Source organism: Zosterops lateralis, assembly GCF_965231275.1.
Source record: "Zosterops lateralis genome assembly, chromosome: 6".
Classification (NCBI taxonomy): domain Eukaryota; kingdom Metazoa; phylum Chordata; class Aves; order Passeriformes; family Zosteropidae; genus Zosterops; species Zosterops lateralis.
The window spans coordinates 58,418,339-58,444,538 of NC_139761.1; the positions used below are offsets into that span (position 1 = coordinate 58,418,339).

The 26,200-nt window shown below is 38.4% G+C and overlaps 1 protein-coding gene across 17 annotated transcripts in view; it reads left to right on the forward strand.

The window, feature by feature from the left end:
* PPFIBP2 (PPFIA binding protein 2) overlaps window positions 1-26,200 on the forward strand; it is a 101,188-nt gene that overhangs the window by 32,688 nt on the left and 42,300 nt on the right. For 12 of the 17 annotated variants that reach the window (XM_083863097.1, XM_083863107.1, XM_083863109.1 and 9 more), the window contains exon 3: window positions 9,961-10,175. In XM_083863097.1, the coding sequence (XP_083719223.1) occupies window positions 9,961-10,175 (215 nt within the window). The other 5 variants (XM_083863100.1, XM_083863104.1, XM_083863101.1 and 2 more) reach the window with 4 other exon arrangements.

Below are 26,200 nucleotides of genomic sequence, written 5' to 3' on the forward strand. Positions count from 1 at the left end.
AACAAACCAGGACTAATGGGAAAAATCCCTCAAATATGGGAAAAATCATCTGTACAAATGTAGCCACTCTTAGAGTTGACAGAAATCAGAAAAAAAATCAATTCTTAGGAGCTTGTGCTATTTCAGTTCACTGTGTCCAGATTCTGTGGACATCTCCAGGATTCAAAAACCAAAGTTAAACTTCATGACTGATGTAAACTTAAGTAGCTGATAAAGGATATGTTTTCTTTTGCAGTGAGGCCTGAGTGAGTACTTGGAGAGCCACACGCTTCTCTTGGTCTCAGAAACTTTGTCTTTAGGTACAAAATTAGCATTAATCCCATTTTAGAGAATTGAGAAGTCCAGAGGTGTATATCTGACATTGCTTAACTTTTGAAGTTTAAGCATAAATGTATATATATATATACACATGCAAAACCAGCATCCTCTGTCTTTAATCAGCCCTCATTTCTTATGTTTGCTTTATTATCATGAAAATATTGGATTGTGGCCTTGTCCTTTAGGGTAAGAACTGGGTATATGCAAATATATATTGGAGGTATTTACAGACTTGCACTTTTAGCCTTTCAGTTCTAGAAGTCTTACCCCTTGCTGCAAGAGGAAACATCTCTCATTGCATGATTCTGATTAATCCAACCCAAGAAGCTCCACTGCAGCCTGTTCTCATTCTCAGTGCAACACAAAACCTATTAGTGCTCAGACTGCACGAGGGGAGGATTGTGAGGCAAGATTAACAAATTGAATTTCACTGGGCCTGATCAAATTTGACAGATAGGTCAGTGTTCCCAAGTCTTTTATGCCTCGGTACATCTGTACTGATAACCCGCCCTCAGAGCTATATAAATTAGGCACGCTAAATGCTTGGCCTTATTTGACTAAAATAACAGAAAAGGGCTAATGTGATTGTCAATGCACATCTCTTACCCATTAGCTGGAGTGACTTGCACTCCACACAGAGGCTTCCTCTAAAGAAAGCGCCCATATATCAGATCCCTCTGCTTATTCTTCATTGAAGGTGCGTGACTTTGGCATTGCTTCCCTTTGAGCTTTAATCAAGTCATTACTTCTCCTTTTATTCAGCTTGTACCCATTTATTAAAATGTGTTTCTCTATAGGACTGTGGATTTTGGTTATTTTTCTTTGCAATATATCATAACAAATTAATATAGTTTTTATTTTACAGTTATTTTCTATCAAACTGCTTCTCTCCATCATCAATTTGTAAATCCATTCTTTCGCTGTTTGATTAGTAACTATTAATTGTAAGGTCTAAAAACTCCCATCACAATATAGTTTGCTGCAGCCACTGACTCTCTTCAAATTCACCAATGTAATTACTGAGTTTTCACCAGAGCTCCTGCAATTATTGCTCACTGGAAAATCATGAGAAAGTTAAAAGTGTTATCACATGTGTCTGTATGAATATTTCAGTAATAGCACAGAAAGTAAATACAGTTAAAAAGTTGGGCATGGAGTTGTCCAAGGAGTATTCATGTTTGAATTCCCTTCTCCTGAGCTGGCAAAATATTGGTGTTCAGTTCATGGCTTTGGCTGCTTTGTTAGAAACCCAACCACTTCCCACAGCCTTGCTAGAAAAGGGGCCTTCACAGGAAATTGTATTTAAGAGCTAAACAGGCTTTTAGTTCGAGTTTGATATATTTTCCTTGTGGGATTTACGAGCCAGAATTTGGAGGAGGACTTGTTTGTGGGGATTATTAAATCACCTCTAATAAGTGATTAGAACTTGGATTCTAAACAAAAAAGAATTCTGACACTCACTTGAACTCCTTTGGATGGACTTTGAGTTCTGTGGAATAGAGTTTTCACTGAGTTCCTAGATAAATAAAAGGAAATCACAATGTCTCCTAGTGACCTCATCTTTCACCCCTGAATAGCCACATTTCACAGGATTCATTCAGTCTCACAGCACTTTAAGTGAAGGGGGTGGACATCTCTGTTCTGTTTCATGAGGGATTGAGATTTTCCAGACCAGACAGAGAGTACTTAATCCTATTTGTGTGTGTGTGTTGGGGAGGTCCTGGTGGGTCTCATTTGGAGTCCATGCTGGGTGACATTGCAGCTGTGACGGTGTAGAATGGCTAGAAAATGGCTTCTATTTTTTCTTTGCAATTTGTTCACCTCTAGATAGTTTTATGTTTTTATCACTTGAATCCTATTCAAGGTTTGCAATACTTTCAGATTCAAAGTTTGGTTTCTATAGTAGAGGTGTATAACTTTTTATAATTGTAATAGGACTCTTCATAGAATTTCACTTCAGAGCACTGAACTGACTGCAGTTAAAATAATGATAAGCAAAAGAGAGCAATTTAAATACCAAGCAATTTCCTTCATTGTAGATCAGAGTAAGTGGACAACAACAGTTGCTGTGGTTTTCTTGCATTTTCTAAATAACTGTGTTAAAAGGCCATGCTTCAGTTATGAGTAGTGCATTTTCTTTTTATGTTCTGTGATTTTTCAATCAATGATCAAAAGAAATAATATGTCTAGGGCACTTGTTTCTCTTGTTACTGCTATGCATTAAGTAAGGTGAGCATTTGTGAATTTATAATATTGCAGCTTTTTTAACCATTAACCACAGTGTGTTTATGCAAAGATCTTATAGCAATAGAGATATGAAAAAGGAAATTACATAGAAAATGAATTGAAACGAGGTCTTTGATAGAGGAACACATAACTTCCTGTCATAACAGTTCCAGAAAATTATGTGTCAAGAATGATGAGGGCTTGAGAGGAAGGGAAAGACAAAAACTGTGTGTGACCTCTAAACATCCAGGATATTAAAGGAGGAAATATAAAAGCTTAACACAATATTTATGGTTTTTAATTTGTGAAGTTTTATTTTATAGCACTTAAAATTTGTTTAAGGTGCTGACATTCACCTTCAGATACTTGACTTCAGAAAAGCTGATGAGTTAATTCCTCAGATATCAACAATAATGTATTTACAGCAATTAAAAATAGTTTAAACATTTAAAAATAGTTCAAACATTTAAAAATAGAGCAGTTAATTGTTTTTCTATTTACTCAATTCATATTTTTTCATGTCAGCTCTCAGCAGCCTTGCTTTTAATTTTGTTAACAACACCTAAAACAAATTGTACACTCTTGAATAGTTACTGTAACCAGTAACTATAAGAGCTATTGATTAAAGCTATTATACGTGTTGTAGCCTTCAGGTTAAAACCTTGTATAAATGTCCAGGTGCATTTTTGATCCATGTTTTAAAAGCATGTGAAAATCAGAGTACCTTGCATGCCAATTTGTGCATGTGCAGCACTGGCTACTGATCCCTTCCCCAGGGTTGCCAGAGCAACATGACCTTTGGAATTTCCTCAATTTTGAGTGCTCAGCTTTACAAGAGGTCACTACAGCTGTCCCCAAACATGCTTCCCATTCTCACTTTCTGAAGATCATGGGGCTCTGAGCACAGCATGGAGAGGAGAGACTCTCAGTCTTGTTTGCGGGACTGATGGGATTCCCTCTGTAAACAGGGCAGTACTGCAGAACTTGCATCTTGCCCATAAATCCTTAATTATCCTCTAAAAAATTGGTTGTTTAAAATTGTTTTCTCTAAGGCAGAGTGGTCCTTTGAAAGTCCAAGTCAAACTGATTTACTGATCAGTTTGGTCTTTGGCTTCCCTTGCATGTGTTTCTGCCTTTCCAGCAAAACAACAAAATTAGAGGTTTTCTTGAAAATGGGAGTTAAAACTAATTCAAAATGGAAAAATACAGTTTCAATATCCTACTTTAAATTCTTTATCTCTGAAAAGAGATAGTGGGGGTTTTTAGTATAAAACTGAAAAAATACTGGCATGACCTAGGCACATACACCAGCTTACCAAACTGCACTAATGCATTGCATCTATACCAAATAAACTCTATACATCACTGCTATTTGTGCTGAGTTTTGAGGAAGGACAGGAAAGAAACAGAAGCCCAAATAGATGCAGATGCAACATGTGGCAAAGAAAGGCAGTTGAACCACGATGGCCAAAAGCCCACGAGATTGAAAATCTGAGACACAGAGGTCCTTTTGTAGTTTGTATGATGTGATCTGGTTTTCAGTACATAAGTGAGTCAGTTGTTTAATAGGCACATGAAGAGAAATCTAAGATTTAAATTTAAAGAAGTTTGATATCATAAAATTCAAGATCATATCTTGTCCACTTCTTACTTTAAGCTAATGAAATTGATTTGAGAGTCTTTTAAAAATGAAAACAGTGTAATCTTAATGAAACAAATTTCCTTCATTTCCTCACAATCTGAATGCTCTTACTACTGCTTATTATAAACAATTATAGATTTTGTGCTAAAAACACTGTTTTATTTAGATTACTGTTTTCACTGGGTCTATATACCCTCCTTTTTTATGTGCGATTAAAAAAAAAGAATTCTTGCAGGTATTTTTTGATCTTTAATAAATGTGTTGGTCTTGTTTTTCCTGTGCAATGGAGACTCAGCCTCAAACCTCCATCTCAGCTGCATAATCCATCCTCCTTTTTTTCACCAGGCTGCTTGGCTTGTGTTTTTGGATAGGAGAGTCTTTTTTTATTGTAACTGTGTGTGCAGTCCCTAAAAGTGCTGCACATCACAGCTCAGCATCTAGAAGCAAATAGGAAAGAAGCCTGAGTAATTACACTTATAATTTGCATAAGAAATTATAGACAGTTCTTGGAAATTGTCTCAAAGATTCCAGGTGTGATTGTAGGCAGAGCTCAGCTGAAAATCATCTGAGCTGTGTGAAGCTCTCATCTTAATGTGGTCATTAGTGTTTCTAGGGTTGGAAATTTTTTCCTAGGGCTTCCTGCTAATCCAGCTTAATAGTTACTTTTTCCCTGTAGTTAAAGATCTAAAAGCAGAGATTTGAGGAGAACTTAATGTGAGCTGTGATTCAAAATACACCATTTGTGATGTATTCTGCATTAGGGTGTGAGAAGAAAGGGTTGTGTGAGCTCCCTCTTCACTCATTTTGCAGGAGGCTTAGGAAGGAGGAGGCTGAAATATGTCCTGTCCAGCCCTTACTGCTAGTTTACATAAATTCACATTTTCAAGGCTGTCTTTATGAGAAAAAGAGAATTCAAAGAAAATTGCACTGTTTAGTCTTGAAGGAGAGAGGAAGAACTTGGACAACCTCTATGCTCACTGAGTAAAAATTCAGGTAAAAACATGTTCTCTAGCAGTGTCATGATTGACTGAAAGGCCAGAGGGAAATGTATGTTTATAACTTTATCCTAACCACTGTCTGTTTATAACTTTAGTCTAACCACTGTTGGTCAGATGTCAGAATTGTTACTCATGAATATTTCAGCTTAATAGAAAGTCATCCTTACTTAGCATGGATGTAGTGTTTGGTGTGGGGTTTTTGTTGATTTTTCCTGGTTTCTGACCTAAAGGAACCAGAAGTCTTAGGAAAATGTATTTTTAACCACTGATGGTTGGGTTGTGCATTACCTGGAATTTTTTTTTTTTCAAAACTCAGCCAGTTTGAGAGTGAAAAAAATTGAGATGAAAAGGGTGAATGCAGGGGATTGGAAGCTCAGATGCAAGGGAGAGATCAGACACAGTATCTATTGCTGAGAGAGATGGAAGCTGTGTGATGGATGAATGCATACAACATCAGCTGAGAGAAGAGGGGGTTTTCAAACTGCCAGGACTTTTGCCTCTTTCTTTATTTGGGCTTAGTAACTGATTTTTTGCATGCTACCAGCAGTGCTATAGTCTGAATAGGTTATGTATTTGCCCAAAAGGAATGTTTCTTTGAAGCCACTCTGCTAATTGCAAGGAACTCTGAAAGAAAAAAATGTGCTTGCATGGTCAGGGTGCAAGAAATGTGTAACTTAAAAGTTGTTTTGCTTGTTTTATTACTTATTTTATTCTTTCTGCCTACATATAATGTGCAGCTGCCTTTAACCTCCTTCACTCATTGACTGTTTGGGTAGGCCAGGAGTGAGCTATTTGGAATGTCTTAGTTTGAACAGTTTTTCTCCCTTTCTTTTTTCTTTCTTTCCTGCTCTTTTAAAGTGAACATTCATGATGAATAATTGTGTTCCAGTAATACACTAGGAAACCATGGTGTTGGGTATTGTATAAACACCACGACAAAAGATTCCCCTGTGTCCTGTTTACCCCTGAAAAAAGAAGTGAGGTACAGGAAGACTGTTACTTGCTCAAGAGGAAAAAAAAGAGTTCTTTCGCAAGAGTTCGAAACTGCATCAATTTTTCCTGCGTGTTGATAGAATTCTGATGTTTGAACTGCATTCTTCCCCACTTCAGTTATCTATAATAAAGCTACACACATATAAGGAGCCACTAATGGTAGAGAATGCTAGTTACAAATAATGTAGTGTGGCATCTCTTTTTATTTCCATTAATCTGTGGGGGCATCCAAAATCTTACTGTCTGCTTCTAAAACTTCATATACTTTGCAGCATGATGATGCCAAGGTTTAAAAGCAATGCAAAAGAAATATAATTATTTACTCCTACACACTTCTGTTTTCCAGGGTGTGTTCTTGTCCTTCTGGTGAGCAGTGCAATCCTACTTAATATGAAACTACATGGAAAGCAAGTGGGAGAAGCAAGCCTGGGATTCATTTGAATTTGAGCAGTAAATCAGGAAGTCTTCTGAATTAAAATGCCGAGTTGGGCTTGGTATTTCTGCATTTCTGTACCTAGTGCAAAGTGCATTATTTGTTGCATTCAAAAGAGTTCTCTGTTTTCCCTTGCAGCCAGTAGAATAAAAAGTACCAGATTAGCAATCCATAGCAAACCATTTTTCAAGTCATTCAGCCTTTTCCAAAATGTGGGGATGCAGAGAGTTCTGCCAGTCTGAACTGTCAGTTGAAAAGCCTGGGATACCTCAAGGGTGCATAAGGAGTATGCCCAATCTCAGGAAATCAGAATTCCTGGCTGGCTCTGCCCCTGCTCCAGCAGTTTAGAAATTTTGTCCTTTATAGAATTAGTGTCTTATAGGTAACAGTCCATGTGTGTATCATATTGTTCTCCCTGGTATTTTGGTAAATGCAAATCAAAGAAAGGCACAATGAAATGTGTGACTGACACTGGATTTTCCTACATAACCTGGGATTATTTTCTGTGGAGGGTAGATGTTGCCAGGAATGTTGTGGTCATGATAAGGCAAGGATTGAGGCAAGAGGTGATACACAATGAGTCACTTGGACTGGTGAACAAGGATGTTACCCATGCTGTCCTGGAGAAAGTTACAGTTGATGTAGGTGTATATTTGCCTGTATAAACGATCTGCCTAGTGCAATTGACTGAACTCCTGAAGAGTTGTTTTAAATTGTATTTAGCTTGGCTTTTTTTCTCACCTGAAGTATTTGTTGTGGACCTGTAAGTTTATGTAGCTTTGTTTGAATTGTGTGGAATTCTGTTTGGTTTCTTCCTCCTGTCTGTAAAAGAAAAAATATTCATACAAATAACATGTAAAAATCTATAGCAGAATGCTTCTTTCAGTCTTCTTCCATTCCATAAATATTTTAAATTGCCAGCTCATTGAAGGGGTAGGCATTAGAGCTGATTATGAAATAGTTTTGAATCCTGTCTGATTTTCTAGAGTGGAGAGTGCTTGCTAAGCAAAAAGAGAATATTGGCATGGGGTTTCGGAAAGAAAGAGTGAGAAATGGCACAATAACCAAGGAATCAATGCTACTGAAGAAGTCAGTGTCATGTACCAGTTTGTGTGTGCATCTCTCAGATTGTAATAAGCCTCTCTGGCTGAATGGAAAGATGTCATTGGTTATATGATCCAAATGGCCCTTATGCAATTTCGAACTATGCTATTTTTAGTTTAATATTAATCTGCATTAGGAGATAAAGAAACAAGCTGGCCTGAGTAGCTGAGAGCATAGAAATACATAAGAAAACATAATTTAGTGGTTAGAGAGCACAAGTCCTGCAAACCAGTCAGTTGATCCTCCCCTCCAGAGGAAGCAATTCAGGAAGCCAAGGTTGGTTTACAGGGTGAGGTTGTCTCGTGTGGCAGCCTTTGGAGCACCGGATGTTGAAGAAACTTTATCTTGGACGTGGTCTTAGCCAGAAATTAAGATGAGATCTTGCACTTGAGGTATTAAAATAAACTCATAAGCAACGGAAGTCAACAGGCTCAGATGGGATATTCTGAGTCTGAAAAGAAATTCAGGTAATATGAAATGCTCCAGTTGTGAAAATGACTGTTGCTTTACCAAAATAAAAAAAGAAAAATCCTACTACAGAGCCTTGAAAAACTTCTAGGGAGGGCTCTTCATTATTTAAAAACAGTCAGAAAACACCCCCACGTGGATTGTGTGGTAGAATTCAAGCCGCACAACTTTTTCCAAAGATATGACAGGCTACTTTGGGTCATTGAAAGAGTTTTTGAAGAAAACTTGGTTAATATTATTTAAATTTTCCCAAAAGCTGTGAGTAAAATTAAGCATTCTCTAAATGAGAAACCAAGTATTGTTTTTATTCAAAAACTGGTTGAACATGGGTAATATTAGCACTGGATGATCAATTAGAAGTTTGGTTAAAGGCTACTTTAGTTGCAGAAATTATTTCTGTGTCTTAGGACTTACAGTGTTGGTGTATTCATGAGATGTGTATCAGGCTACACGTAAAATGAAACACTGGGTTCAAACATAGTTTGCAGTGCCCAGATCGTTGTAGATAAATGACCACAGCAGGCAAACCAACACTGATTAATGCCAGGCACTGTGCATTCAAGAAGAAAATCTGAAATCCTTACACATTTGTTCATCACATTAAATACATCTGCTGGGGAGAAAAATAAACTTAGCAGGTCATTTTCAAAGGCCCTGTGAAGATTTTTGTTCTTTTCATTACTAACATGTAAACTATGTTAAACACAGGAGTAAAAAGAATAACAGCAAGGAGGTTATTAAAATCACCTTGTGTGCATCAATTCTGTAGTCTTCCAGTACATACACAATGCTGTGTGGAGCCAGTACAATGTGAATGATCAGAAACCTAAAAAAATCTCCCATCGAGTCAAATAGGAAGACAAATTGTGATTATTTATGCCAGAGAGAACATGAATCTGTACAATCCATTATGTACATGAGGCAATGAATTATAAATAAAAACTTTAAATGTAGAGCAAATCAAAGTTTTCTACCTGGCTGGTTCTTAAAGTCACAAAGGCATATTAAATGAAATTGGGATTTGAAATTCTGGAGTGAGAAAAGAGAGCTTATTTTAGTGTGCATCTCCTTGAAACACACAGGGTACTAAGACAAGAAGTTTTGGAGATATTGGAATTTGTCTTATTTATAATTCTTCCATAAATGAGTTATGGGGATTTTGTGCCTATTGTTGTTGAGAAAAATAATATTGGTGTTAGATGACTGGTAGGAGACAGTGCAATTTAGAGAGCTTTTTGTAATTTATAGTACTAGAAAAGTTTGACTTGCCATTCTTATTGGTAACTTTCATGTTGTTACCTTCTTTGTTCTCCATGGGAGAGTTCCAAACCTGCTCATGGTCATTTATATTTTTTCTAGATCTGGTAACATGATCTGTTTTGATCCCAGTTTCTTGTCAAAGAGCTGCATCGGTCGTTCTCACATTGCTGAGCAGTGGGCTGTGTGGGGACTGTCAGTGATGTAGCTGCGAAGTTAGTGACATCTCATGGTAACTGTGGAAAATTACAGGTGATTTGGGATAAGCTTTGGGATTTATAATTTGGATGTTGCAAATGTGAGCTAGATCAAAATTCTTTTTTGGTATGCATGCACACACCTCTTGGATTTTATTCTCCAGATTTTATGATTTATCTAGAGACTAATTCAAGTACTCTAAGCCTGAAATGAAGGTTTTCAGCCTAGAGTGAAACTTGTCAGTCTGAAGTCCCAATATTGTAGCATGCAATACCTAAGCGATTATATAAAATTGTTGTCTCTCCTCATTTTGTTTGTTTTAGGCACAAAGTCAGCCACAGAGTATGCTAATGGTGGTTATGATATCGTGTCACCTGCTCCATCAGTGTACCTGGGCACATTTCAAATTTTGCACCTCCTGGAAGATCTGAAGATGGCCCTGGAGATGCTGGAGGACCCTCAGGAGAAAGAGGCACTGCGAAACCAAATCCCAGGGGCTACAGCTCTGTGTCTGAGGGAGTGGTTCGAGGAGAACCTGGTGAGCTGCTATTTGAGCTTTTCCATTTTGTCTGCAATAAGGGTTGGGTCAAGTATTCTCATACTCAAGTTATTTTTATAATAACTGAAATCTGCATGCTTAGAAAACTGCAAGGAGTGGTGAGCAATAATAGCTCAGGATATCACTGCTGTATGTGCTGATTTCTAAAGCAATGCAGATAGAGGAGTAGAAGAAGTTGATAAAAGGCCTTATTTTGTTCTTCAGGGAGAGAAGAGATAGTAAAAAAGAAGTACAAAAAAGTTGCCTTTTCTGTGTTTTGTGGTGTTTTTTTGGTTGGTTGGTTGGTGGGTTTTTTTGTTTGTTTTTGTTTGTTTGTTTGTTTGTTTGTTTGTTTGTTTTTAATTTGCTTTGTTCAGTTTGCTGGAGATAACAAATTTATAACTATTTACAAAACTTCTAATTTTTAAACTGTCAATTTAGAATAGAGTGGCACTGTCTGTTGCAGAGGCAGGTCCAGACTGGATGATCCTCCTTTCCTTTTCTTTGCTGCATCCTTTGCTGTCAGTATTACAAATCTCCAAAGCATCCTGTATACCAGGCAGTGGGGGTAAATGCAGGAAAGCCTTTGATTCTGAAGGGGAGACGTTCCTGTTGGGATAGATGGGGAACAAACATCTGATTACACTGGAAAAGACCGAGGTTTACCAGATGAGGAGCAGATCCTGGGACAGACCTCAAAGAAGAGACTGCCTGGATGTAAAGGAAGAGAAACCCAAATTCCCCTTCCCCAAACCTGCCACTGCCAGGGACTGGGATGTTCCTCATGAGTAAAGCATACTTGGAGCTTCTCCAGCTTCAGATAGCTTCCTAGGTTAATGGTTTTTTAATTTGGCTTTGTCAGTGCATGTGCCTTTTCTGTGAGCATGCCTGCAGCCTGTGGTTTGGTGTTTATCTGCTGTAACCCAATGGTGTTGGGAAGGTGGCTACTTTTGTTTGAACTTGTCAGCTGCTGGCTCCTTGGTGTTCTTCACAGAGGGCAGGTCTGTGGCTGGAAAATCCTGTTTGGGTCCACATGAGAGGAAAGAAGGAGAATTTGGTACCAGTTTTGAAAGCTAAGGGTGTAGGCAAAGTTTACTTTGGATTTTCAGTGTTAGATTTTGGATTTAGATGTCCTTAGGCCAGCTCATACCAAATGCTTGCCTTAGCAGAAGTTTTAATGATTTTTTAAATCTTTATGATAGCTAAGAGATGAGTTTAGTGCATAAAAGACAAATTTTCAGAGTCATTTACAGTAAAATTGACCTGTATCAAGAGGAATATTCATTTGACAAAGCAATTAGGCGCTGTGGATTCCGAACCAAGAAAACAGGGAAGATGGTGGTGTTTGGAGTATCTCCAGTGCAGTATGTAGAGAAGACTGGTTTTAAAATATTTTGCACTGCTTTGAATCGAGGGAAGGTAGTGCATAGTTGCTGCGACTGTTATTTGAAAATGGATAGTAACCCATTTGTATTTAAAGACCTTTCTTATATTTTTCTTTTAAAATGCAAATAATTTGCAAGCATGCATGTAATTTCTGTGGAAGAAATGTGATAAAATTCAGCTTGTTTCAATGAAATGGAATATGTGTTTCATAGTTGTGTCCTATACTGAAACTTCCTTTGTTCCAGCCCAGAGCTATGAAACTTGCTACTTATTGTGTGTAATTTGTCAGCATAGCTGAGGCAGTGAGTTCTAAAGAATGAGCACTCTGCATCTCAGTGAATCCATTCACACTGGAAGCCTCAAAAGCAGTTTGGTGATCATTACTCTATGAAATGCTGGAGTATCTTTAAAAAACCTCACACAGATGTGGCACATTCTCTGGTGGAATTGTGCTCACAAGCGTCTCTTCTAAGCATTCTACCTAAAGTGTAGGCTAATAACTGAGCACAGAGATTTGGAGTATATTTTAATTGTTGTATTCAACTGAAATGTTACATAAAACAGTGTTTAATGTCAGTAGCAGTAATTAAATGGCAACAAATGTCTGTGAAATGCATGCGACAAACAGCAAATGGTGAACTGATTCCTTTGAGATTTTATTGTTTAGAGTGTTACAGGTCAAATAACAGCTATAAATGAGAGGGACTTGCTTTTGTGGGTGATTAATTCCACATCTAGGTTTTTTGGGGGTCCATGCACCTTCCTTTGAAGCTGGAGAGCTGTTCTAGCATGTCACTGAATAGCTTCAGAGACTACAGCAATTGCTCTGTTTCTATCATTTTACTTGAATGGGCACCAAAAATATTCCTAACTTATCCTGATTAGGCACACATTAGAAACTAAAGATACTAAAAGCTATTTCCTGTTTTTAAAAGCAGACAAGTATGCTTCTTTCAAGAAAAGTGTGTCATTCTCCTTCACTTCAATGTGTGGTTGAAAGTGATATTAAAAGTCATTTGAGCTGCCGTGGTTAATCAAGAATACAAACAATGTGCCTAATGGAAATAATCTGAATGTGTGTTTTGCCTCTGCCCCGTGTTGCTTTGCTGGGAAATCCCAGGGAAGGGAAGTCAGAAGGAAGGCTGGAGGCTCATTCCTGCTGGATAGCATCAAACAGCAGCATTTGACTGCTAGCATTTGGGTTTAAACAAATTACAGGATAACAGTCCCAGTGATTGTCTGGTGTGCTCCTTCTGCTTTAGCAATTTTCATTACCTGGTGCAGCCCTGAGAGCTCTCTGAGGCCCAGGGTGGGTATCCCTGCTCTGTGTTTTCCACACAGCACGATCTGGGATTGCAGCTCAGAGCACAGAGAGAGGCTGAATCTTCTTGGTGCTGATTTTATTGGAGTAACATTTAGAAACCAGGGATCAGTCTTTCCTGCATGGGGAAAATAGTCTCTGCAGAAAACTGCCCCTTGGCCTCATAACCCAAGTAACTTTGCAGGTTTGAGAATTGCCACCTAATGTGCTGAACTGCACCTTCAAATAAAGAAATAAAGGCTGTGGAGTTCAGCCTTTGTTCAACTTTGAGGCCCACGGGTTTATCACTGCTCAGTCAGGAAGTTTCTGTGGTGATTTTGGATACTGCAGGTGGTCTCACCTTCCTTCCAGTCCATAGCACCCAACTGTGGTGATGATACTAGAGAATTAATCCATACTATCTATGCTACTACAGATACTACACTGTCTGATAATACTAGAGAATTTATCAGGCATGAAACTCACCAAGTGAGGTTTGGCGGTCTGATCAATTTATTTTTTTTCTTAACCAATTGTAAATTTATATTCTTTGTCACTTCTGCTCTAGGTGTGAATACCAAAGATGTGGGGAAATTTAGATGTGGCTAGAATTGGAAAACTTTAGGTATCATGTTTCATACCTGATATTACCTTCCCTATTAACTCTTTTGAGAGTAGCTGCCTCATTCCTTTTTCTATGGAGCCATTGGTGATTTGGTGGTTCCTATAAGATTGAGGCACACCATCTGTTGAACTAAAGGTGTTGGGTTTTTTTTGAAAAGGCCTTTTTTTGTTTGTTACTGTGGTCTAGGATCTATGAGCAATTCAGGTTCCTGAGTTTACAGCATAATTGGATACAGTAACTGTGCTGTCCCTGCTTTGAGATAGATGAAACAGGTTTGACAAAGTTAGCACTGAATTTAGAAAGACTCTACATTCTGTAGAATGAGGATTTTATAGTTGCTGTAGTTGCACAAATCTTTTCACAAACCTAAAACAGAAGAAAACATGGTGAAATATAGACTTTTAACTACTTTAGAATTGTATTAAAACTTTTGCCTTGAAAAGAATGGTTTTACATGGCTTTATGATTGTAAATTCTTTGGCCTTAAAAACAACACTAAGACCGAGGGATTATCTGGGACAGTTCATACAAAACAAATTTGTGGATAGTGTCAATGTTCCTTGTTAAATATTTCAGTATTGCCAGTGACCATGTGACCTATCACAAAGCAGATAGTAATTTCAGCATTAAAAATTAAGTGCTGCAGTGACAATTTGGCTTTGTGAGCTACAAGAGAATGTATTTAGTTACAGCTTTATAATTCTAAATGGATTTCCGCACTGTTCATTTTGAGTTTTATTCTATCCACCCTTATGGAATCCTTTTTTGAGTAAAGAGGAACACTTGTGTTCTTACAGTGGACCTTAAGCCTCATCTCATTTTCAGGATTGCAAAACATGATCTTCCTCCTGGGGGAGCATGTATGTTTAAAGTAAACCACTCCATCATGTAGGTTTATATAATGAGCTTTAAAATGCTGATTCTTTAAAACCCATTAGTATTTTCTTGATTGTTCAAAGGTTTTTGGAATCTTGACTCTGAAAATATTTCTAAGTATTCTCAATTTGAGGAAATGGAGAGAAAAGCAGAAAAAATGGTAGAGGAACATGTGGTAGAGGCAATTTTTAATAGAATGTGATTTGCCTTATGATATGTGCTGTGCTTTGGTTCTTTCAAAGATCTGTTCTTAAGTGGTAAAACCCGAGACTCTTTAGCAGAAACAGGGTACATTCCTTACAGTCTTGGTTGCTATTTGCTCGTGATTAATGTTCAAAAAAGATTGTTTCCACTGCAGGTTAAAATCAAGGAATAGTTTCCCCCAGTATCTTTGCAAAGACTTGAATTAAAGCTCAGTTCAGAATTGTGACTTGATGGAGCTCATGGAGTTTTGAAATCACTTCAAAGTTTTATTTTAAGCATGTGTTAATGTGCTCTGCTGAAACCTAATCACTGGCCTCTCTGTTTCACTTTTGTCCAAGATTCATTTCACAGGGTTATCCGTCCAGAAGAGAGGGAGAAAATTACTGAGTTCAGGGCACTTCCATCTACTTGAAAACATGCTTTTATAAAATATCAATGGCATTTTTTCAGCAACAGCTGAATTGGAAGGGAATGTATTCTGAGCACCACCAATTAAAGCCAGTGTATTTATCTGCTGGTAGATCTGACTGTGGAACTCGACTGCTGGGAGTCCTGATGGCGATATTTATAGCTGGATCTCCCCACTGCCAAGGGATTTTAACATATGGTAGAGTGAAAAGGGAGCAGCAGAGCCTGCTTGGGATGGCACAGAAAAGCAGTCATTCCATAAGCATTCATGTTTATTTTTGCCAGCTTGAAACACTAGATGGGTTCCGTTTTCTGAGAAGTATTCAGAGTTAGAAGTTGAATATCCCAGTCCTCTGTTGTGCTCCAGCTTCTTTTTGGTGAATTGATGATGCAAGCAAGGCCTCAACTGGAAAATCTGGTGCTCTCAGAGTTCCCCAAGTGGTTCAGAGCAATTCACAGGACACCCAAGCCAGCAGAGCAGTGCTCTTCATGTGCTCAGCCATTTATGAATACTAGAGAATTCCTTGGAGACAGTAAAACTGCTGGTGTACAGAGCTTGCATAGAACTTTCCTATAGGCCTAATTTTTCTAGTGTTCTATGGTTGCTCTGTCTGGGAACCAACCCCATCACCTCTGACTATGACTGCTCACTGGAGTAGCTCTCAGAAGGAAGAAAGTCTACTTAGTTATGTGAAGAACTAATAGAAGTTTAAAACAGTTTTGCAGTGGATAGGACAGATTTAGATCTCTTCCCAAAAGTGTCATTTTTTTTCACCCTTGTAAAGATCAGTAATGTTTAACAGAGCCAACTTAAACTGCAGTGACCAGAAGTGTTTGAACAGGATTGAGTTCTGGCCTGAGGTTAGAGTACTCATGGAAGACAGGTGATATTCCTGCTAGAACACCAGGGCCTGTCTTTTATGTAAGCTTTCCAAGATTTCAAGGTACTCTACTGACTTATATGCAGTTTGCCCTCAGGTGCAATCCTCAGCTATGTGGCCTATCCACACCTCGATGCTGTCACTGGGATAGTCTGTAAGAAGCCATGGTTTTATACAGAAATTGCATGTTATCCTTCAAAAATATTATATATTCCATTGCATTTGTATGAGTCTCGTTCAGCTCTTGGCTTCAGTGCCTTCATTTGCACTAAGGGACTGAATATCCCATTAGTTCATCTTTCCTTTTGTCTCTGGTGTTATGCCTGGAGTCCCTTTTCCATCTCACCTTCTGATCTCTCACTAGAACCTCCAGCTGCATTACTTTTCACTGATTTAAATGTTATACACTGGATTCACTTAACAAGCATTCGCTCATAAATGTATTTTTCAAGCAGAGCTTCAGGAAACATTGGAAAATATATTTCATAAAGTAGTTAACAGAGAGATTTGTAAGGGAGAATCATTTCCTTAAACAATGGTGCTGACAGAGAAGGTGTAGAGGTTACATAGAGAAACTGGAGACAAAATTCAGTTTTAAAAGGTCCCTGTATTGATTTGGAGGCATTATTTGAATAATAGAAGAAGGTCATTACTTTGAAGTATTTTTTTATATATCACATTTCACAGAATTTGGATGGTTAGGTTGACCTATTGAAATTTGCCAAACTTTATTAGTTATGACAAACATGGCAATATTGTATCCACAACAAGATCATTTCATTATCTTTTATATTAATATGCTGATAACACAAAACTAAATATTTTCTCAGCTTTTGTGACCATTCAAAAAATGGGGAAAAAAAAACCACTTATATGGAGATATTGTCTAAACATGTTGGTATCCTATTCTTTTCCTGAAGTTAGAAATGATGGGCTTAATTTTCCTCAGTAATGAAACTCTTAAGAAAAATAAATGAAAATAATCTTTTTATATTCCTTATCAGAAATAAGGACTTGTAAAGGTGTATCTGCAGCTTATTCTATTTTGGGGTTTGTTTTTTCTTCTTTTTTTTTTTTTTATTATGTTTTCCGTTCTGAAATTTAGAAGAAAAAATCCGATGTGCATCATAGTGAGGAAAGGCAAACTATTAGCTGGTAATGCTATTGGTGTTAAACCTGGCATTGTAATGTGCTGTATGGTGGGATGAAAATTAAGTATCTTTAATTGTTTTTTTCTTTGTGTATCAGTGTATCACTCTGTATATAACTGAGGGAAGTGATGTTGATGGTCTGTGAAGTAGAAAATATTTTTCAGATTTTGTGAAAACAGAAAACTCTGCTTTCTTACATTCTCTTCTAAATAAGTTTCATGCAGGGGAAAAAAAAAAAAAGGCAGAGTTCTTGTAGAACTTGGGCTGGACAAAGTATTTCAGCATATGGTGAGGAATGTGTGAAACTGCCAAGAATGTGCAAATGTCTGTGGATAAGCTAACAGACAGTAACTTCATCTCAGAACCAGCAATCCATTCTTTATGCCAGCCAAGGGAAGGGAGCTGCTCAGTGCTTGAGGGATGAGCAGAGAGGACGTGGCAGTGCTGGAGATATCTGACATGGGAATGGCTCCAGAGATGACAGCACCTGCTGCAAGAATTACCAACATGGAAGAAGGGTGAGGGTTAACCACCACATGGAACTAATGGCCATCTAATTCTGTTTAATTCCAAGTCAAGTCTGATTCTTGATTTTAATCAAAGAATTAAGGCATCAGGATTTGAGTGTGTCTTATGCTGGGAAAGGATTATTTGGTTGTGCACCTGCAAAATGTTATTTCTTGCCTGTTTCCCAGGATATTGTTTATTTTTTTCTAAATTATCATGGGCAAAGCAAACATGCTCATCTACAGAATGCAGCATATTTTTAAAATTTTGTTCAAAGAGTTTCTTCTTTCTCTGTCACGTAGACGTTATCAGTCAGTCACAATTAAGTTTCTAAGACAAATTTTCTTGCTGGAAATACTTCATCTACATTCCTGAAGCCATTTTTGCCATGAAAAAGGAATTTCTTCCTTCCTTGTCTTCTATACAAATGGCCTGAGTTTCTTTATACATAAGTATTCCCATATTTTCTCTCTTTTTTCACTCTGAAGCTCTCACATTTTTCTGCACCATGAGAATGACACGTCTGAATTGGCATGCTGAAAATATTTTCCCTTTTAAAATCTGGTCATAATCCCTTTGTTTCCAAAGCAGCCCAGACACTAGGATTGAGGGGGAAAAATGCAGAGGAAGAGATGAAGGAAAAGTTGATGATAATTCTTGGGAATGAGTACATTTTTGTAGCCTGTCCATCTTTCCTGGGCTCCCCTGATGAGGCTGGGAGGATGCAAACCTGGACACTTTGTTTCTTGGCCTAAGAGAGCAAGTGTAAGTTCTTTTAGTGTTTTCAGGGGCTGATGGGATTCAAAACCAGAACAATCTATAAGTTATTGATGAAAAGGAAGACCTGGAGGACTGCTCTGATTCCTCCTATTCCTTTGCCTTTTAATTTCCCAGGGGATTCAGAGGTGATAGAAGAACACAATTGACCATTTGCATTTGTGCTGCACCAAAATCTGTATTTTATCACAAATAAAAAGTAAAATTGCTAAAACAATGCTAATAAATATAATATTTTAGTGTCCATAGGGCCCTAGCTCGGGGGGAGAAAGTGGCAGTAAAGCAAAGAGCTCTGTGCTTCTTCAGCTCAGTGTTGGTAGAAGATGGAAAACACCAGACAGTGTCTTTCCCTCCACATTTCTAAGAGGATTTCTGGATGTTTTCTTGCCTCTTCATAGGCTGGAATGGAGAGACATGAGAAGCGTAGCTGATCATTTAAAGTGTCATTGCTTTCAATTTCAAAGCTCTTGCAGCATTTCTGTTTACTGTTTAAAAGAGGCTTCAAGCCTTGTTTCAAGTATTTGACATGCTGACTAAAAGTAGTGTGGCTCACTTAGCTGCGTGGGTTTTATTGGTTGTGTTTCAGCACAAAAGGTCTTGGGCTGGCACCTTTGGTGTTCTGCAAATGGAGTTTTTAGTCCCATTAAGTCTGGCAGTGAGTCAGGAAGTATGGAACAAATCAGCCATGATGGGTTATCATACAGCTTTTGGAGTATATAAACTTTGCTAACTTGAAATGTTTTACTGCCCTACGTTGCATTTGTATTGCCATAGTGTGTGTGTTTTATTTTTGGGGACGGCACAGGAGGAAGCAGACAATTTGATGGGGGCAAGAGAGCAAAAGCTGGCTCAGTCTCTCTCTGGGGCAATATATGAGGGTGGTGCTTCTACAGTGGAGGTGGGGGAGCTTTTGCTTCTTTGATTTTAGCTCTCCACTGAACCAAAAACTGGTGCTCAGTGAAGAGCCACAGACAGACATGGATTTCCTGAAAATAAGAAAAGCATGCAATGGTAACCTGATGAAGCAATCTTGAGATTGCAATGTATTTTCCTTATTTTCACACTGCCCAGAGAAGCTAACCTGCTTCCCCAGTGAAATGGAAGAGCATTCTAAGCAAATCTGGGGCAATAGATTTGCATTCAGCTGGTTTCTGAAAGTTTCAGGCCAAAGCTCAAGCAGGATGTAAAGTTCAGTATGCAGGTGACGGGCTCCCCGTGAGCATGTGACTGTCTGGAATGTATGCTGTCGACATTGTGGCTGATAAGGTGTAGAAAATTCAGACACACTCACCTTTTAATCAGGAAGAATGACTAACAGAAATCAAGATGCCTTTGCATGAAATCCAGCACAAGTGACAAGGCAGAAAGAAGTAAGGTATGTTGTCATTTTTAATACTTTTAAAAGGAGAAATGGATACTACTCTAAATGCAAATGATACACTGGGGCACAAGGAAGTTTAGTAACACAGTTTGTCTGTAGTTTTTAAAATTAAAACCACAATCATCAGATCATAAAGTGTGGTGGAGTGTTTTAAGAGAGGTATTTCCTTCTTCCCTGAATAAGACTGAAATGGGAGTCTTAGAGCCAATGTTTTGAAATGGATGAAATGTGGAACTTACGGCACCATGGGGGTGGTACTATGGTATATGCAATGCTGAGAGAGAGTTTGATGTATTTGCTAATCTCCATAATTAGCTAACAAGATTTTTTGGGGAAAAAACCCAACTTTATGCTGTTGGGCTTTCATGTTTAATGTCAAGACAACCCATTCAGTCTCCAGCTTGTCAGCCATGAATGGAGGCTGTTATGCACAGGGAAATGTTCTCTATTAAGTATTAATTTATTTTTTTCATGTATTGTTGATAATGTATTAAGATTTTTGCCAGATAGTATGAGCTATTCAAGAAATAACTGCTCTCATTCACTTTCAGACAGCATGAAATAAGTATATTGTTATGTTCAGGGCAACCCATGTCACATCTGTCTTGTAGCATTGCTTTTAGAAATGGAGAGTTCTTTTCTCCTCACATTTACTGGTGATTTTAGGTATCCCAGCACCTTTAGAAGACTTGTAGCACTGACTTGTTAAAAATTGTCATGGTTTTCTTGTCATGTGCCTTTAAGTAAGAACAGGTAATAAATACGTGAAGGGAACTGAAAGTCTAGGCTTATATCCTTCCCTCTTACTTTGGGTTGTTGAAGGTTCTCAAAAGAGCTCCATCAGGTCAAAAGGACCAAGAATGGTTGAAATATTAAAAACCCACATCCCCTTAAAGAAATTTTGTCACATATCTGTGACTTCCCCAGTCTGGAATGTGATTAGGTCTCTGAGTGAGGCAGGAAAGGCTTTATACAGCTTCAGACTTTGAGTCCTTTGTGTGTAACACTAGGACCATGGGCAGCTTTGACACTGGCTCTTCCAAACTGCTGGTTTACTGCTCCCTAAGCCCAGGGCTCAGTCTGGCTGTAGGATCTGAAGGCAGTGAGGAGATAAGCAAATGTTCTGAGATGATTGCAAAGATTCCATGGGGGCAGGTGCCTTGGGGTCTGGAGAGGCGTTGCCCAAGGAGTTGTCCTTGTGTGTGTAACAGTCAGCTGCCTGGTTTAAGGCCAAAGGCACTCTGACTAGGGGGAGAAACAACATTGGAGACTGAAGTTTATTGGGAAAAGTTAGAAGTTATGCCTAAGTGCTGTGTGGAGGCACTAGAGGACACCGCAGTAACAGGCAACACTTTAAACTGCCCTTCTTGCCAGAGCATTGCGTTGCCCACACGTTTATCTTGGTGTTGCAAGTTTGAAAAGCTGCCATGCTGAGAGATTTCAGCTTCAGCAGGAGCAGACAAATATCTTGGAAGCATATCGTCATCTTCTGTTGGGCTGGAAAATTGCCTCTTTGGCAATAGGGCAATTTATGGGATCATTATCTTATTCACAGGATCGTCCTTGAATTCCTCCCCTTTTATAATGTCTTTTGAAAGGACAGGCAAGTAATTCAAAGAGCAGAACTTATTTTTAGGTTTAGTCTGAGCCTGAAATAAACTGAGAAGGCTGAGTAGTGTTATGATAAACACGGAGTAGAACAGAGACAGGAAATAGGGGGTCTTTGGTAATGAGTTCCAGCCACTCTTGAAACAGAAAGCCAGAGAAGGCATTACTTGAGAATAGTTTCTCAGTGACAGCTTAATAATTTTTAGCTTGTTATTCAGCATTAAAGGGGAACAGTTCCCCTAGATTTATGCTGTTCTTTTTTAAAGATCATTTAACAAGTTATCTTTTCAATATTTTTAGGGTTGCATTGTTCTTGCTGCTAACCGATCTGCTGTTTAAAAAAACCAGATGTTTGGGGGGGAGCCTGAAGTTTATACAGTTGTGTGTTATATATACATCTGTGAGAAGCCTTTGGGATAAGACTGTGGGACAGGGGCAGGGGATTCAGCATAAAATATGACCCGGCATTGAAGATTTCAGAAGTTGAGGGTTGAAAGGAGGAGAAATCACAGCTACATCCTGTAGAACAAAGCAGAGCGCTTGCTTCCAAAAGTTTCTTTTAAGCCTGGGAAAGTGACTGCTGAGATGGGCCCAAAGCATGGATGGTGAGATTGATATTTATAAGCACTTCACGTGGCTAAAGAGGGTAAGTGATTTGCTAGCTTTGTTTTCTCTTTCTAAGTGTGCATTTAGCAAAATCTTAGAGAGAATTCTCTGCTTTGCGAAGGAAACTCATTCAGTGCCTCAGACTTTAAATGGTGTGAGTTTCTTCACGAGAAGTGAATTAAAGACGTGCCTTGGTGTAGGAGGAGGAGGCTTAAGGAGGGGGGGCAGAAAATCAGCTGTCTTTGTCTTTAAAAATGAAACTCTAGGATCAAACTTTGAGCAAATGGCAATAGATCTGGCAAGTGCTTGCGCCTTCCGGGGATTGCAATGCAACAAAACAAATTCTGCATGGTAACGTATAGCAAAAGAAAGGAGAGGCTCTTGTTTACCATGTTGTGCTTTAGAGGGAGAAGTTTTCTGCACCAGCTCTTCACTTAAGTGATTCTTCATCGGGGTAACTGTGTGAGACCTTTCGGGATGCCTTTGTCTCGGGTAAAAACGGTGGTGGTTTTCTTCTCTGCCTATTACTCTGCTAAAAAGATGGGGGTTTTTTTAAAAGGCAGGGCTGTTAATTTTGTTGATCAACTACCCAGATGTAGATCAACTGCATGAAATATTTTTTGTTTTCCTTTTTTTTTTTTTAAGTAGGTTTGTGCAGTTCTTTCATCGACTTGAAAAAAATCACTTTTTCTCAGCTTTTAGATTTTATATTCTGAGTATTTATTTTTCAGTGTTAGAAAAATCCTTGAATGGGGTGTGACTAGAGCACTCAGAATAGGCTGAGTTTTTAATTAGAATATGGATTTAATTGTATGTCATGAAAGAAGCACATTCTCTCCTTATTCTTTTAAAATCGGTTTTAATTTGTGTGTGCTTTTCAAATTCTTGCCTCTCTATACATATACACACATATACTTATGCAAATACTCTCTTGGGTTTTTACTAGCTGTATAAACATAAAATATATCAATTCTAATGTGAAATGTGATTAGGAACACTTTTTTTGGGGTAGTTTCTTAAATACACGTAAAATATTAATGATGTGTCCGTCTTTAATAAGAGATTGAGAATCCTGAAGTTAATTTACCAAGTATTCTGGAAACTTTTACATTTCTGGAGTGTGTCTGTCTGTGCAGGGGATTAAATGGAAAGTGAGCAGACAGTGAAGAGGCAACAGGAAGTAGCTGCTGGTCACATTATACTATCAGTTTAACCTGTGTTCTGTGCAGTTAAAGCTAATGACCTCTTTTATAAAGTATATTTAGAGCTCACGTATTAATTTTCTATTTAAATGAAGTTATGGATGTGACGTGTCTGTCACTCCTTCTTCCAGAAATTTCATTTCTGTAAAGACAGGTTTGCTAACAAACAGGTTAATAATGTCTGCTGCCATCAGCTTGTGGGCTGTGTTCAGAAGGGATACAGTGTTCAAATGGAGCACAAGATTTTACAGGAATTAATAATGCTCCTGCTGTTGTTGCCTGTAATTCCCTTTATGTCAGGTACATAAAGAAGAACATCAATACTGCTGCTTTTCCTTACAAGCTCTTTAAAGGGGTGAGCATGTGGGGGAAGGGAGGAGGACTGAAAGTGATCTTGCTTTGTTCCCAGGAGAACTTAAGCAGTCTGCTCCCAGATTCCTTTGAAAAGTGATTTAGAAACTAAAAAAGTTGAAACAATCTAAGTTGCTCGTTCAATTCTCCTGTCCAAGAATCCCAATGTCCCCTGTCTGGCACTGACTGTTACAGCACATAAAGATTTCAGTTCCTGCCATCATAAACTGTTGCTCTTTGGCTTGATAATAAAATTATGAATTGCTTTCAGAGTAACACATGGCATTTTAACAGAGAATAACTGCAACAGACTTCCATAAAGCCTTGGTGAAGTATGCCAGAGCTGGCTCAAATTTCATCATTAGCAGAAATCACTTCAGAGACCCAGATGGGTTTTGATGTTGCTGGGGTTGGCTAGGCTGGATTCGTGTGGTATCTGTGGCTTGGAGTGGGTTAGGGCAGCAAACAAAAACAAAAATCACGAGATCCAGGCAGGCAAAACAACAGATACAGCTGCTATTTTCAGATGCTTAGAATGGAGGGTCTGGTTTTAAGCAGAAGTCTTGTAACATAATGTGTACAGTGGCACCTTGCAACAGCAGCAGAAGAAAAAGTACTATTTAGATCAAACTGAAAGAATCTGCCGCCACACTTTGGTTCTTTCCATTGGACTTTATTGGTGCCAGCAAGACCCGTTGGCACCAATAAATGCTGGGCCAAGAATGGCCAGGGGGATGGACAAAGTGAGCAGCAAGACCTGAGAGCTTGTGGACAGAGCCAAGGAAGGGGGATAGGGAAAATTCCTTGTGTATAAACATTGTGCTTTTAAATTCACAGCTTGGCCAGCTGAACGGTCATAAAGCAGTGGTGGGCAGTCTGGGGGAAGTGTTTTGCAGGTAATTAATACTGGGTTCTTTGACAGGGCCTGAGTGTGGATCTGTTAAAAGTTTCTCTTGCAAGCTAAGGGACTGAGATACCCTCATTACCTGAAAGTGTCTTGTTTTTAACAAATATTCTTTTGTTCTCCCAAGGGATTTGGGTTAGAGGGTTCACATACAATTTTGTGTCATCCTGTTGCTTTATTCTTATCTTTCTACCCACTCTTAATTGGATGACACCATTTCAAATAAAAACAGTACAACCCACATTTTGGTATGTAGACATGTAGTTACAGCCAAAAATGATTAATATAAATGCTAATATTCACTGCAAAGAGTGTGGCACAGAGCTGATGGCTGGCCTGAAATTGGTGTGCATTGGTTTTACACCTTCCTTTTTTTCTGGAGGAGATTCTTAATCTGTACCAGCAAGCGGTGGGGTGAGCAAACCCATGATGTAGCCATTAAATTCAAGATGTTGAAAGTGGATCTTACAACTTCCGTAAGGATATTTTCTCTTAAGACATGTAACTATCTGCAGGGGAAAAAAAAAGTATTAGTTTTCAGAAAAATGACCTAAATATAATAAAAATATTTGTTTAAAATTCATTTGGTTTCAGGACTACCAAAATTTACCCAGCTCTGTCTTTGCTTAATTTCAGACTATGCACTGTCAGCTTTTTCCAAGTGACTGCCACTTTTATTTAACCAACCAGAAACAATGGCAGGTAAAAAATTCTGGTGTTGATTTACTAATTGCCTTCAGATGAAAGGCAAGAATTAGAGATTCAGAAATCGTGTTCCAGCCTTCTCCTCCTCCTCTCAAGTAACTGAGAGAGTGCATATATATTGAGATGGGTGTGTATCTAAGGTAGCACTAACATGTCAAGAGATTAAATTTGTATTGCATCCATAGTCAGATGCAAATAATAATGTTTACTGTGTAAGCTCCTCACTCATCACTCAGCATAATACAACTCCTTGTGACTCAGAACATAATTCTAGTGACCAAAACCAGTACTACAGAGGTGGAAAGACCATTCATTTCTAAATATTGTCAATTCAAACAGTCTGGAAAGGGTCTGCAGTGAATATTTTCTTGTGTTGGAATGCAATGCTGCAGTCTGGGTGCTGCTGGTATTTGGTGGTAAAGCTGACTGGGTGGATTCTGCTGGCCATAGTTCTTGTTTTCAGCTTCTAAACTACAACAAGAGGCAATACATCAAGCATGTCCCTAATCTTCCCCATTAATAGAAGTATTAATACAAGAATTATCGTTGCACGGGCATCCTGTCCAATTATCAGTGGAGCTGAAGGTGATTCATGTGGCTAAGGAAGAGAGGAGGGTTATGACATAATCTGTCTCCTCAAAGAGGCAGGTGACTTTTTGAAAAAGCTCACAAATCACCACCTTAACTGACTGCCAGATTTCTTTTCCCAGCTCCTCCCTGTTCCACATCCCAGGGTGAGATCCATGGTGTCTGTGACAAATTTCTGAGTCACAGCTTGCTGACCAACTTCAGAAGTTGGTGGGGTTTGGATTGAAATTAGCTGTGTTGGAGATTCTTGGTGCTGAAAAGGCACACACGAGGAGAACATCAACTGACCAACATTTCTTGCTGTATCCTTTGATACTTTTGCTGATTATCCTCATTTTAAATCAAAGCCATTGAAATGTTCTCCAAAGTCTGATTTTTTGTTTGTCTGTGTCACATAAGAAGGAAAACAAGCCCTTTTCTTGGAAGAGGACTCAGTAATGACTGGATCATGCAAGTGATACTTAGATACTTAGAACTTCCCAGCAACTTTCCAGTATTATTTTCACAGTAAATCAGTGAGATATTCCAAAGAGAGATTTGGAAAATAAAAATGAAGAAGCTAAAG